Consider the following 12,204-nt stretch of genomic DNA (forward strand, 5'->3'; position numbering starts at 1 on the left):
TCTAAGTGAGTTACTTACATATGAGTTATCTACATATTTTCTAAAGTTTATTCTACAATATATTATAACACATCTATGTTCTTGTTTCTTTTGTGTTCCAGTTGTATTCTTTTTTTTTAAGGCTAAATCTTAGGATGAAAAGATTTAGATGGAGGTCTTGGTAGTTTTAGACCAAAAATATCAAAATGTACAAGCAATATCAAATTTCCAGTTACGGAGATTATTTTCGCTTTCCCTTCCAGAAATACTTAACAAAGAATACTTAAGGTTACAAAATGACATCTTCTACGAGGGGTGGAGCACATACACAAAGTTTTTAGTTTGTAACTTATAAACATCACCAATAATAAAAACAAGAAAATACCACTTTGAAGAAACCTAATGATTACAGATCCAATCGTAGAAGCTAACTATTATAACCCCCATCTAAATGGGGGTTTTGTTTACAGCAAAAAGATAAAACTGAAATTATTTCAATAAATGTGTGATTCACAATCACTGAAAACATGGATTCATACTGTTATGTGGTTATAGCAGTAACCACAGTACAGAACTACTCAAAAAACCCTAACAGATGCACAACAATCAAATTTTCTTAAATATAAGTTTATGCTGCTCAAGCCATATTTTCCTTTTTCGTAAAAGTCCAAATTGGCTATGGTGCAGAAAGATCAGGCAGATCACAAGAAATACCTGTCTCTATTTTATTAATTCCAGCACAGGTCAGGTGACACCCCACAATTCCCCAAATTCCTTGCCCTCAAGGATTAAGTACCTTTTTAACTGATAAGGAAGAATCTTCCTAAGAAAACATATGTAAGAGGTTAAGTGCTCTGAAAAAGTTTTCAATTTCACAGTAGTCTCCTGGAAGAGAAAAATAACATCATGGTTAATAGTGTTATTTGACAAAGAGAGCCTCCACTTCCAGAAGTGAAACACAGAAGAAAATTACCAGGACAGTCACAGTATCCTCAGTAATACTTTCAAATAAATGAAGCATTCCTTCCTCAAGAGGGCGGACGTAGGACGCATTTTCATGAAGGTACTGTGAGAACTAAATACAGAAGGGAAAGAATTGGGAGTTACATCACTGGAAAATAACAAATACCAACAGATTTGTAAATGGACTCAACTGAGTTGCAATAAACTTTTTTGGGAAATTTTTCTGGGAAATTTGGCTTTTACAAAACAGATATACTCCCCTCTAATAGTTCGAAATACAATCCCCAAGTCCCCATCTCATTCCAAAAGGAGGAACTTGAAAGGGGGCTTGGGGGACATAATTAACAACCAGGCATGGGTGGAAATGGGGAGGGGACACTGCATCACAACCAGCACCAACAGGCCTTCCCCAAACACCTGCTTCTCTACAGGGGTCTCCGTTAAAAAAAAGAAAAGAAAATCAAAACTGTATGAAAGGTTTTTAGGTTATGTATCTCATTCTTTAAAAAAAATTTTAATGTTTATTTATTTTGAGAGAGAGAGAGAGCACGTACAAGGGAGGTGCAGAGAGAGAGAGGGAGACACAGAATTCGAAGCAGGCTCCAGGCTCTGAGCTGTCAGCACAGAGCCCAATGTGGGGCTCTAACTCACAAGCAGTGAGATCATGACCTGAGCCAAAGTCAGACGCTTAACCAACTGAGCCACCTAGGTGCCCCTGTACCTTTTTTAAAAAACAAGTCTATTAAGGACAGATTTTTATTTGTACTGTGGACAATGTTCAGAGTTAACAAAGTCCAGAAATACAATTCTCACCAACATGAGGATATAAAAACTTTCATTACCATCACTGATGTTTAGTGTTTAAGAACAATTCAGTATGAAGAATCAATTCAGAAAAACATCCTACAGGCATTTAGACAACTTAAAAGCAAAAAGGTTAATTTTCACCTACAAAATATCTCAATTACTGTATAATGAATATTGTATAATGGTTCAAATGTTGATTTCTAAGTATAGAAATGTAAGATCTCACTATGCAGAAATGTGATTCAACTGGCCACACCTCAAACTATAGATACATGGCTCTGGACATCTCAGTCTTTCTGGACTTCAATCTTTAGACCTGTGAAGTTGAACATTAGGCTTACACACCTAAATGTCTACTTTATGATTCTATGAACAAGTCTAAACACTCTGGTCATCTTTTAACAAGTGGTTTCTGAATCCCCTTCAATAATACAGACTTATTAGGGAAACCACATAGAACCTTTCACAGGCCAAAACACCAAAAGTAAGATATTGAGAAATACATGAATTCTTCAAAGTTAATGAAGTGCTTCAGGAAGTTAAGACTAACAAATATGACTCTCCCTGTGTGGGCTTAATACAGCAACAAGCTAAAATAAAATTCCAATAATGCACAAAGAACCGGTAATGAGTAAAATATATTTTTTGATATTATAGAAGTGTAAAAGAAAATATAACCACATTAAAATGCTGCAGTACTATTTCCCTACCCAAGTCATCTGAAAGCTTTTTCCCACAGTGAAACTGAAGAGCATATTTCAAAGACCCAAAGTTTAATTCTTTATGAACTTCAGTAGATATACGGCGTCAGATCAAAACTGATGAAAAGCAAGCATCTCCTGAGGGCTTCCTATGTGTAAGACATAATGATAACAAGAACTAACCGTTAGTGAGTGCATACTACGTCCCAGGCACTATTCTTAGTACTCTGCACGTATTATCCACTTAATCCTCAAACATATATACCTATGAGGTATGTACTCTATCCTCAGTTTTAAAGATCAGGAAAATGAAGCACAGAGAGGTTAAATAAATTGCCCAAGAGAAAACAGAAAGTGGCAGAACTGGGCTGGGACCCCAGTAGTCTGGCTTCAGAATCCAGGCTTTTGCTACACTAATAGGTACTTACAGGATCCATGGACATAAACACTATTCAATCCCTGGAAACACTGCATGGTACAGAAAAACAAGCTAGGAAGAAGAATCGGCCAAGTAGGAAGAGGGGCAGATTCATTTCAGAATACCACATTATGGGGCACTTAAGAGCACACATCTACAGCAAAATCCCTCAATTTCCTCCCTGTGGGAGCCAGCCTTCAAGCTAGCCCCACTGATCCGGGCCTTGGCCATTCTTGGCTTTGTGTAGTGCCCTACCTAGCACATTGTTTCAGGGTTGGTCTGTGTGACCAAAATGATATGGTAGAAGTGATGATACTCAGTACCCACACTAAGTCACAATAGGCATTGTGGCTTCCACTTTGCTCTCTCTTGGATCCCTCATTCTAGGGGAAGTTAACTGCTATGTCCTAAGGACACTCAAGCAGCCCTGTGGAGAGGTGTTCTCATTGAGAAACCAAGGCTTCCCGCCAACAACCAGCACTAACTCACCAGCCAGGTGAGTGAGCCACCTGGGAAGCAAATCCCCCACCCCAGGCAAGTTTCTAGATGAATACAGCCTCAGCTGACTCTTGACTGACCTCATGAAAGATCATAAGCCAAAGCCCACCAGGCTAATTTTCTCCTGATTCCTTACCCACAGAAAGTGTGTGAGATAATAAACGTTTGTAGTTTTAAATGACTAAGTTTTAGTGTAATTTATTACACAGCAATACCTAACTAATACACTCACTGTTTATTTTTCCTTTTCAGTAAAAGGTGGTCCTACAAACTATAGTAAATCCTTTCATTAGAACTAGATGGGCAGGGAATCAGGGAGGGGTGGAAGGGCTTGGGTAGCTCAGTTCGTTAAGTGGTTATGCATCTAATTCTTAAATTTGCTCAGGCCATGATCTGATGGTTTGTGAGTTTGAGCCCTGCGGCAGGCTCTGTGCTGACAGCATGGAGACTACTTGGGATTTTCTCTCTCTTTCTCAAAATAAATAAGCATTAAAAAAAAAAAAAAAGAACCAGCTGAGGAGAAAAAATGAAAGGAAGGAACAAAATTTGCCAGGCCCCAAAAAAAGGACTGAAGGGAACAACACTTAGCCCTCTTCTTATTCCTTGTTTAAACTTCACACACTCTGAACATACCCCAAAAATCAAGCAGAGAAGCAGTCTCACCCCCACTCCATACCCCAGCAAGAAGGGTCAACTATACCACACAGATTTTTTTGCTTTTAAACATATCCAGGGGCACCTGGGCGGCTCAGTCGGTTAAGCGTCCGACTTCGGCTCGGGTCATGATCTTGCTGTTCATGGGTTTGAGCCCTGCATCAGGCTCTGTGCTGACAACTCAGAGTCTGGAGCCTTCTTCGGATTCTGTCTCTGTCTCTCTCTCTCTCTCTCTCTCTCTCTCTCTGCCCCTGCCCCACTCACGCTCTGTCTCAGTCTCTCTCAAAAATAAATAAACATTAAAAAAAATTTTTTTTCTTTAATTTAAACATATCCAATGAAGAAAGTTACACAGGGAGTATAAACAAGGAAAGAGAAAAATGCCAGCAAATTAACTTTTCCAACAATAAAATGCACTTTTCCTTATGCCACATCCCGGTCAAAAAACTACTGAAGTCCTCCATCCTACATACGACGCAAAAAGTCTGGGCCTTGGCCTGCCCAGGGGCCTTCTAGAGTCTGGAGCCATGTTTTTTTTCTGTGCAACCTGACCTCCCATTCCTCCACTTAAAAGACTTGACACTCTTGCCAAAACAGATTGTTCACTGCTCCCTTCCCTCCGCCCCACCCCCCCACACACACTTCATTATGCCTTCTAACTCCACGACTTTGCTCATGTCTTATATCCTCTTCTGGAGGAAAAAAAACCCATCCTATTTCTCTCCTCCTATTCAATTCCCGCTCATTTTTCAAAGCCCATTCAAACCGCCAAAGAAGCTTTCCCAGACACTACCACCAACAGCAATCTTCCCTCCTTGATGACCTCACTTCACTTACTGATCTTACCACCCACACTTCCCCCTACTATTTAATTTCTTAAGAATCTCCATGTTTGCCATATTTTATCTTGAGGGTAAAGACCGTGACTTACAGTTTTCTTCCATGTCCTCCATGGTAGTTGGCTGATGCACAGTAGTGGTCTGAAAAGATAACGTGTCCTCCTACTTGTTCAGGGCAAAGAAAGGTATCCTGAATTAACTTTACCTTCTGATTCAACGGAGATATAGTGTCAATGGCAGAATCAATAGGAAAAATCTGAATCCTCTGTTCTGTATAGGTGTGAAAGTTCAGTAGAGCCGTCACAAGATCTTGAACAAAAGCCAGGGCCTGCCCAGCAATGTCCCGCATCTTCAGCTTTTAAATGGAAAGTATATAAAGTCAACTCTCCAATTACTATTCTCAAACAACTTTAGTAAGTCCCCTTTTAGAGAAAACACTTAAATTCTAGTATAATTATTCCTTAATTTAAATTTATTTGCTCCCACTTGGATTTTAATATTCCCTCCTAAGTAAATTAGAATGCCACCAGTTTTAGAAAATAGACCTCTTCCACTTAACCTAGACCATATAAGCACAAGTCCACCAACCTAGAAGAAAAGTAGGACTCACAAAATTATTGCATCCCATAATTCCATTCTAAAGTTATCAGATGAGAGAGAACAAAAATCTGTATTATTTATGAATTCAATGAACAGCAGACTATGCAATTTTTTAGAAATGTATGACAAAGTGAAGCAAAAGTTAAACACATGGTTTTTAGTGCACTAAACAGAGGCCCAAACCGATAAATTCTTGTTTCTGAAAAGTCTGACATACACATCGCTGAAAATAAAAACATCATCATTACCTGATGTCTCCTATTGTGGAGTGGAACGTTCAGAGCGTTATACTGACTATATTCTACAAAACAAAAATGGATGCATGTTAATTCATTTTACATTTACAGAGAAGCTGCATAACTGAAAAATAAATGCTCTGCAGCAGAATCAGCTTTACATAAGAATTGTAAATGATCATAGTGTAAGAGAATAATGGAGTTTATATGGAATCAGTTGTTTCTTAAAGTAAAACTTTTGATCTTTTTTAAGTATGCCTAACGTGGGGTGTGAACTCATGACCCTGAGATCAAAAGACATATGCTCTATCCAGCCAAGCACCCCCAAATTTTTTTAACTGTAAGATAAACCCTGAGTTTCTGTTTCTAAGAAATATTTCCAAAACTTGAGGCCTATCAAGATTACTTAGGCCCATGATGTTCTTGCTATCTTCAGTCATGCTCCTTTCTAAAATAACCCTGCACACAGCTGCCACACCAATCATCCAAAAATATCACTGTTTTCATGACAGTACAATATTTGACAGTCTACCACGGTCTGCTACTGCTGATCCCAACAACTCAATGCTAACTTCTCTGGGTTGGTCTCCTCATCTTTCTCACAGTCGTTGTCTCTATCCCAGACTCTGTTATCAACCTGTTAGCTTCACCTGGCTTCACACTTCAATCCCCGCCTCCATCCCTATGAATCTCTACAGCCACTCAAACCCTCCCTCCTCTGCCTGGTCCTTAATCAGAAAGATCTGGTGTCCAAATCCAACTCAGAAAGTCCCTATGCCGCTCTCATCCAGTTCTCTCTTACAGCCCCATTTCCACCAAGGGCTTGGTCTCCCATCCACAACTGGACTATTTTCCTATCAGTTCTCTTAGGGGCCTTGCCTGTTTTCCCTCCCAGCCTGGCCCATCATTTCCAACACTGCTCTTGCTAACATGAAAGGAGATCAGGGTCCATGACAACCTAATTTACCAAACTTAAGGGGGCCTCAGTGATACTCTGCAATCCATGACTTCATTGCTGTGTCCCTTCCCAAGGCACCTGTTCCAAGCCTTTTCCATTTTAAGCCTCAAACACCATTCCCTGTCTCATCCTCTGCCCCACGGATGGGGTAGCCTCCCCCTACAACACCAGGAAGACCAGGGCCGAAGACCAAAGGGTTCCTATGTTCCCTACCCTCCACCTCAGAGTCCATGGCATCACATATCCTGTCCTCAGCCAACCCTTCCCCTGGGTCCCCAGCAATAGCTCCTTCTGACTCCTCACGGCCTAGTCCATCAACCACCCCCTCTCCTCCCTACTTCTTCAAAATTACCTTCAAAAAAAGCATTTGTTGCAGCTTTTTAAACTCTATCCCCATAGTAACTTGTTCCCCTTTACCTCTATCATACTGAGTCCTCTGCCCTTACGCATCCCCTGCATACAACGCCTTCTCTTTTACTCCCAACCTTTTCCATCTCCTTCATTCCCCCTGCTCAAAGAACAGCATGTCTTCCTCATGTCTGCCTATTTCCTCAGCACCCATGCACCTCTAACCCTCTGCCGGCCATCTGGTATCCACCTCTATCCTGTGTAAAAACATTCTTCTCCAAGTCACCAAAGCAGCTGCCTTTACTGTCCATCACCCTCTCTGAGCTCCCTGCCTTTATTGTCCATCACCCTCTCTGAGCTCCCTGCCTTTACTGTCCATCACCCTGTCTGAGCTCCCTACCTTTACTGTCCATCACCCTCTCTGAGCTCCCTGCAGGAATGCTACAACTTAGAACTGCTGCCCAGCACCACCAGGCTGAACACTCCCTTCCCCACCTCCCATGGCACCCCATTTCCCCAGTTCGCCATCATCTCCACTCCAGCCTCTCTCCTTCCTGATCACAGCTCTTCAAGGGTACTACACGGGCCTCTCTGCACTTTATACCCCTCATTCCCAACATTCTCAAAGCCCATTCATCCCCCCAGGGTCAACTTCAGTCTCTCTCCGAGGTCTGGGCTTTTATTAGAAATGCATACACCAATAGACAGCTAGACATACTCTGATCCGCCAGAATATTAAACAACAAAGTTAAGCTCGCCACCCCTCTCCTCCATAAACCTGCCTCTCACCTGCCTCTTTGATTTCTGTCAACAGTGCCACATCTTTCCCCCACACTGCTTCTTCACACTCCTCTGCCTGCCTGCATCTATCGCCCTGACAACTCAGGCCCCAGCCTCCATAACAGGACACCAAGACTAGCATCACGGTAGTCTTGGCCCCTTGCCCATTCCAGGGCAGTCTACACCCTTGGCAGACCAACTCTGTGAGACCACAGATCTCACCGTGACATTCAAAAGCTTAAACACCTCCACTGTCTCGTGAATTACGTCCCAACTCCTTGGGTCCGGCCCCTCTCAGCCTTTCAGAACTCACCCGTCACTGCCCCCACCTCCCAGTCACACTTAACTAATTACTGCTCATCAGACTGTGATGGCACCTTTTGTCCCACATACTACACTCCACTCAATCCCCTGGCTGGTTCTCCTGCATCTCAGCCCAAAAAAACCTACTCAAGGCCCAGTTCAAAGCACACTTCCTCCAAAAGACTTCCCCAAACAACCCTCTAGCAGTAATCTGTCCTTCCTCTGAAACCCCAAGAGTCTTTTTTATACATTTCTAGACATTTCTATACATTATTCTCTCCCCTTCTGAACTACAAGTTCCTTCAGGGTACCCTGAGATTTCTTAGAGATTTTTGTATCCCTTGTGCTCCCTACCCACCTAGGCACTCAGCAAATGATCTCTAAATATTTCAGAACTCAAAGAAGTAACCCACAGTGACATGGTAAGGATCTAAAGTAGGTAGGGTGACAACTAGTATTGGAAAGGGAAAAATTTTAAAAAAGAGATCCAGAAGGAAATTATTAGAACCTGATGACAAATTGATACAAGGATTAAAGGGAAAATGAAATACCAAGATTTCAAGTCTAGGGGATCAAAGTATGCTAGCACTATTCACATTAATGTAGAAACTAGAAACAGGTGTTGTTTTCAGAGGACCTTAGGTTTCTGATATAATAATGACATATGCTGATTTTAGCGTTAGATCAAACTGCTGGGGTTTTTTGGTGTCTTTTGTTTCCTCTTTTCTTAGTTCTTCCAGAAGAAAAATTTAGGGGAAGTAAAAAATTTCAATCATGTAATTGTAAGAAGGGAAATCTGTACTTAATTGAATATAGGCTTCAAAATTCCACGCAATTAAATAAAATATATTCTTTGTTTTCAAGGTTCTGATTTAATTATCTAAATGTTACAAAATTGGTACCTATTATACATGTAAGTTGATTTTCTTTTTTTAAAAAAGTTATTTTTCTTGATATGGCTATGTAAATTACCAGACCATTCTCAGGATGAAGAGGAAGCAGGACTTACTCAACTCAGCTCTGTATCACTGAGCAGGAGACACGAGGCTGAGAAGATCCATCGCCCACTGCCCTTCCCCCACTCCCCCCACCATGAGCAACTTTTCTTACACAAATTTTCAGGTATTTTATGTGCAGGATGGTTTTTACCTTGGGATATGCTAAATATGTGCAATTAAAAAATGTGGATTTGAGGTTTTTCCAAGAAGGCCAACTCTGGAGTCAGTCTCCCTATGAAACATGAGGGCCAAAGCTGATCAAAAAAAACAAAAAGAAAGCAATCTTGTGTTGAGCCAATGAAGTTTTTTGCCACATAGATTAAAAATGATTTTAATTAGTTCATTACCATAGACAGGTTCAAAGTTGCACATAAAGAATAACTGTACATTAATACCTACTTGTATCATTAAAAGGTACTTTTTCACTGATGATTGATAAGGACTCCTCTAATCTACCTGACAAATCTTCATGAAGGTTCTTTAACTGTAATTGACTGAAAGAAAAAAAAATACAAAACCACATTATTGCCAGTCAGACAGTGGATCCTCACTTCCTTGTTACCACAACAGCTGGTATCAGGCTTTCAGAGAATTGTGCCTGACACTGGGAAATGCTTGGTGGTAGACAGTTATTAAAAGATGAAGATAAGAAAAACACTAAGCCTCAATTCTGAAGCCCTTGAGACTTCTGTTGAATGACGTTGAAGACTGTCAGAATTTATCACAGTCCCAGTATCTAATACAATCTTATCAGTTTATTTCCCCAAGTGCAAAGTAATCTTAGAGCCATTTCAAAATCACAAATTTTCTCTTTATGGCACACAAATGTTTGTTCAAGTATTACAGTAAAGTTCTTTTTTAAGTATTCTATCAGATTCGTCTTCCCCTTGGGCTCAAAATCTGATAATTTCTCTGGTTTTGATTCAATTATGAGTAGAGGTATACATCTAAACCATGCATATAATTCCACCAATGCAACTAAATTGAAGAAATACACGTTGACTGATTCTGTAAAAACCTAAAATATTATGTCATTCATCAAATAAATACTGGAGTATGCTTTTACCACCCATCACTTCATCAAATTTTAAGATTTAGGTATCTCCAAATTAGATCATATAACCTCTCTTTTATTCAAAATGTACCATTAAAAGGTTGGCATAGTGATAAGGAGTCAGTTTTCCTCCCTGGGGTTATCAGAAGGCTCTCTCTTCAGCGCAGTCTGAAACAGAAAGCACCCAGTCCTCAGTACAGGAGCCCCAGAACGCGATCGGCCACGGCAGCAAACATCTGCACAGGCTGAGGACTAACGCACAAGCCACTCCACCGAGAGTGCATAAGGCCCCGGAGAGAACAGAACTGAGGAGGACCCCGGAGATGGCCTATTCCCAGCTCACTTCAAATGTGAGAAAATTGAGAGAGAAGAGTTGCTAAACCAAAACTCAGGTCTTCTGATTCTTACTTCAGGGCCCCTTGGAATTCACGTTTCCACATACCATTCTTCTGTTCGAAGCCGACATTCCTTGGCCTCCTTTTCTAGAGTCTGAGATTTTACCTGAATTTTAGAAGAAAAAGAAAAGCAGATGGCTCAGGCTATAGATGAGAGCACACTTAGGGGACACTGCAGGCAAGCGCCTCCCCTTGAATGACTAACTCTGCGTTCCGTCAAGTGCACAGATTTACAAGAGTCTTGACTATCTCTTAATGTGCTCTCACCAACAGTGGGGCTTACTTCTAGTTTGGCCTTGTCATTCTGCAGTTTCTCGATCGTTTCCATGTACTTCCGCGTCAGGCCATCAACCACAGCTTGGTGCTGGGCCGCCTCCATCTCCAGGGTGGCCAGTCGACTCCTCAGCTCTGCTTCCACATGCTTGTGCTGCTCATCAGCTTCAAAAAACTGAACAGAAAAGATCATTTTTATCTTTTCACGATATCCTAATACGTACAAATGAAGAGGAAAATAACAGCAGTGACTATTCATTGAGCAATTTCCACCCGTTGCATATGCTCACTATGCAAAACCCGCACAGGCATGATCTCACAAGATCCTCACAGTAGGTCAGAGGTAGTGCTGTTATCTCTCCTTCACACTTGCGGAAACCAAGGCTTCAAGGGTCTACATAACTTGTCAAATGTAGAAACGAGATGTGAACACAGGAGATCCATGCCAAAGCCTATACCTCCTCCCTCTCAATCTCACGGATTTCTTTCAAACAACTTCTGGCACACAGAGAGAATTCAACTGACCAGGGTATAACTTTTCTGCTACGCTAACTTCCACAATTAAAAAATCCAAATTCAAATAGTTGCTATTCCTAAAACAGGTAAAACTCCTTTCCTTAATAAGATCAAAAGCTCATTTTGTTAACATTCGCAAAAAGAGTGCAATATACACATATTTATTTTCCACCATTTCACTACGCTCACCATTTGACAAAAAATTCAGGAGGCACAGCTGGATATATTACAGTATGACTCTTAAAATATGCTGTATGTTGGGAGGCAAACACTGATTATTCAACATTCCATAAATATATGAGTGCCTGCCATGACAGAGAGAGACCCTGTCCTGGGGAAAGGCATAAAAAAATGACATGGTGTGTACCCTAACAGACCTTACAGACCAACAGGTGAACAGATACAAACCAACTAAATGGTAGTAACTTAAAACACAAACACTTCTTTTTGATAAGCCCTCATCTAAATGATCCATCTCATCATTTTCTAGCTAAAATGAACAGTGCTTAGTACTGTACTGTTAAGTTATAAAGTTATTCTGCTGTCCTTTAAATAAATGTGTACTTCAAAGCACACATCAGATTAAGATATGAAAGAGATTTAAGAAGCGAATGAATGACAGTGACATATATACATAACAACCACAGGAGACATTAAAATACATACACAAAATACTCTGCGCTGTCCTGCATTGGTTTTTCCACATTCCAGATCATATGAGCCATCTTTTTAATTATGTTTATTTTGAGAGAGAGAGAGAGAGAGAGAGAGAGAGAGACAGGGTGCGAGTAAGGGAGGGGCAGAGAGAGAGGGAGATGCAGAATCCGAGGCAGGCCCCAGGCTCCGAGCTGTCAGCGCAGAACCAGACGCGGGGCTCGAACCCA

General features: G+C 40.9%; 1 protein-coding gene across 1 annotated transcript in view; it reads right to left on the reverse strand.

Moving 5' to 3' along the window:
* PPP1R21 (protein phosphatase 1 regulatory subunit 21) overlaps positions 1-12,204 on the reverse strand; it is a 63,919-nt gene that overhangs the window by 36,101 nt on the left and 15,614 nt on the right. Inside the window, exons 5-11 of the mRNA XM_060606318.3 lie at positions 10,815-10,979; positions 10,579-10,637; positions 9,482-9,576; positions 5,708-5,760; positions 5,065-5,214; positions 953-1,054; positions 776-864 (exon numbers count right to left, since the gene is read on the reverse strand). Of these exons, the coding sequence (XP_060462301.3) occupies positions 776-864; positions 953-1,054; positions 5,065-5,214; positions 5,708-5,760; positions 9,482-9,576; positions 10,579-10,637; positions 10,815-10,979 (713 nt within the window). The remainder of the gene's footprint in view (positions 1-775; positions 865-952; positions 1,055-5,064; positions 5,215-5,707; positions 5,761-9,481; positions 9,577-10,578; positions 10,638-10,814; positions 10,980-12,204) is intronic.

This window comes from Panthera onca, chromosome A3, assembly GCF_046562875.1.
Source record: "Panthera onca isolate mPanOnc1 chromosome A3, mPanOnc1 haplotype 2, whole genome shotgun sequence".
Lineage (NCBI taxonomy): Eukaryota > Metazoa > Chordata > Mammalia > Carnivora > Felidae > Panthera > Panthera onca.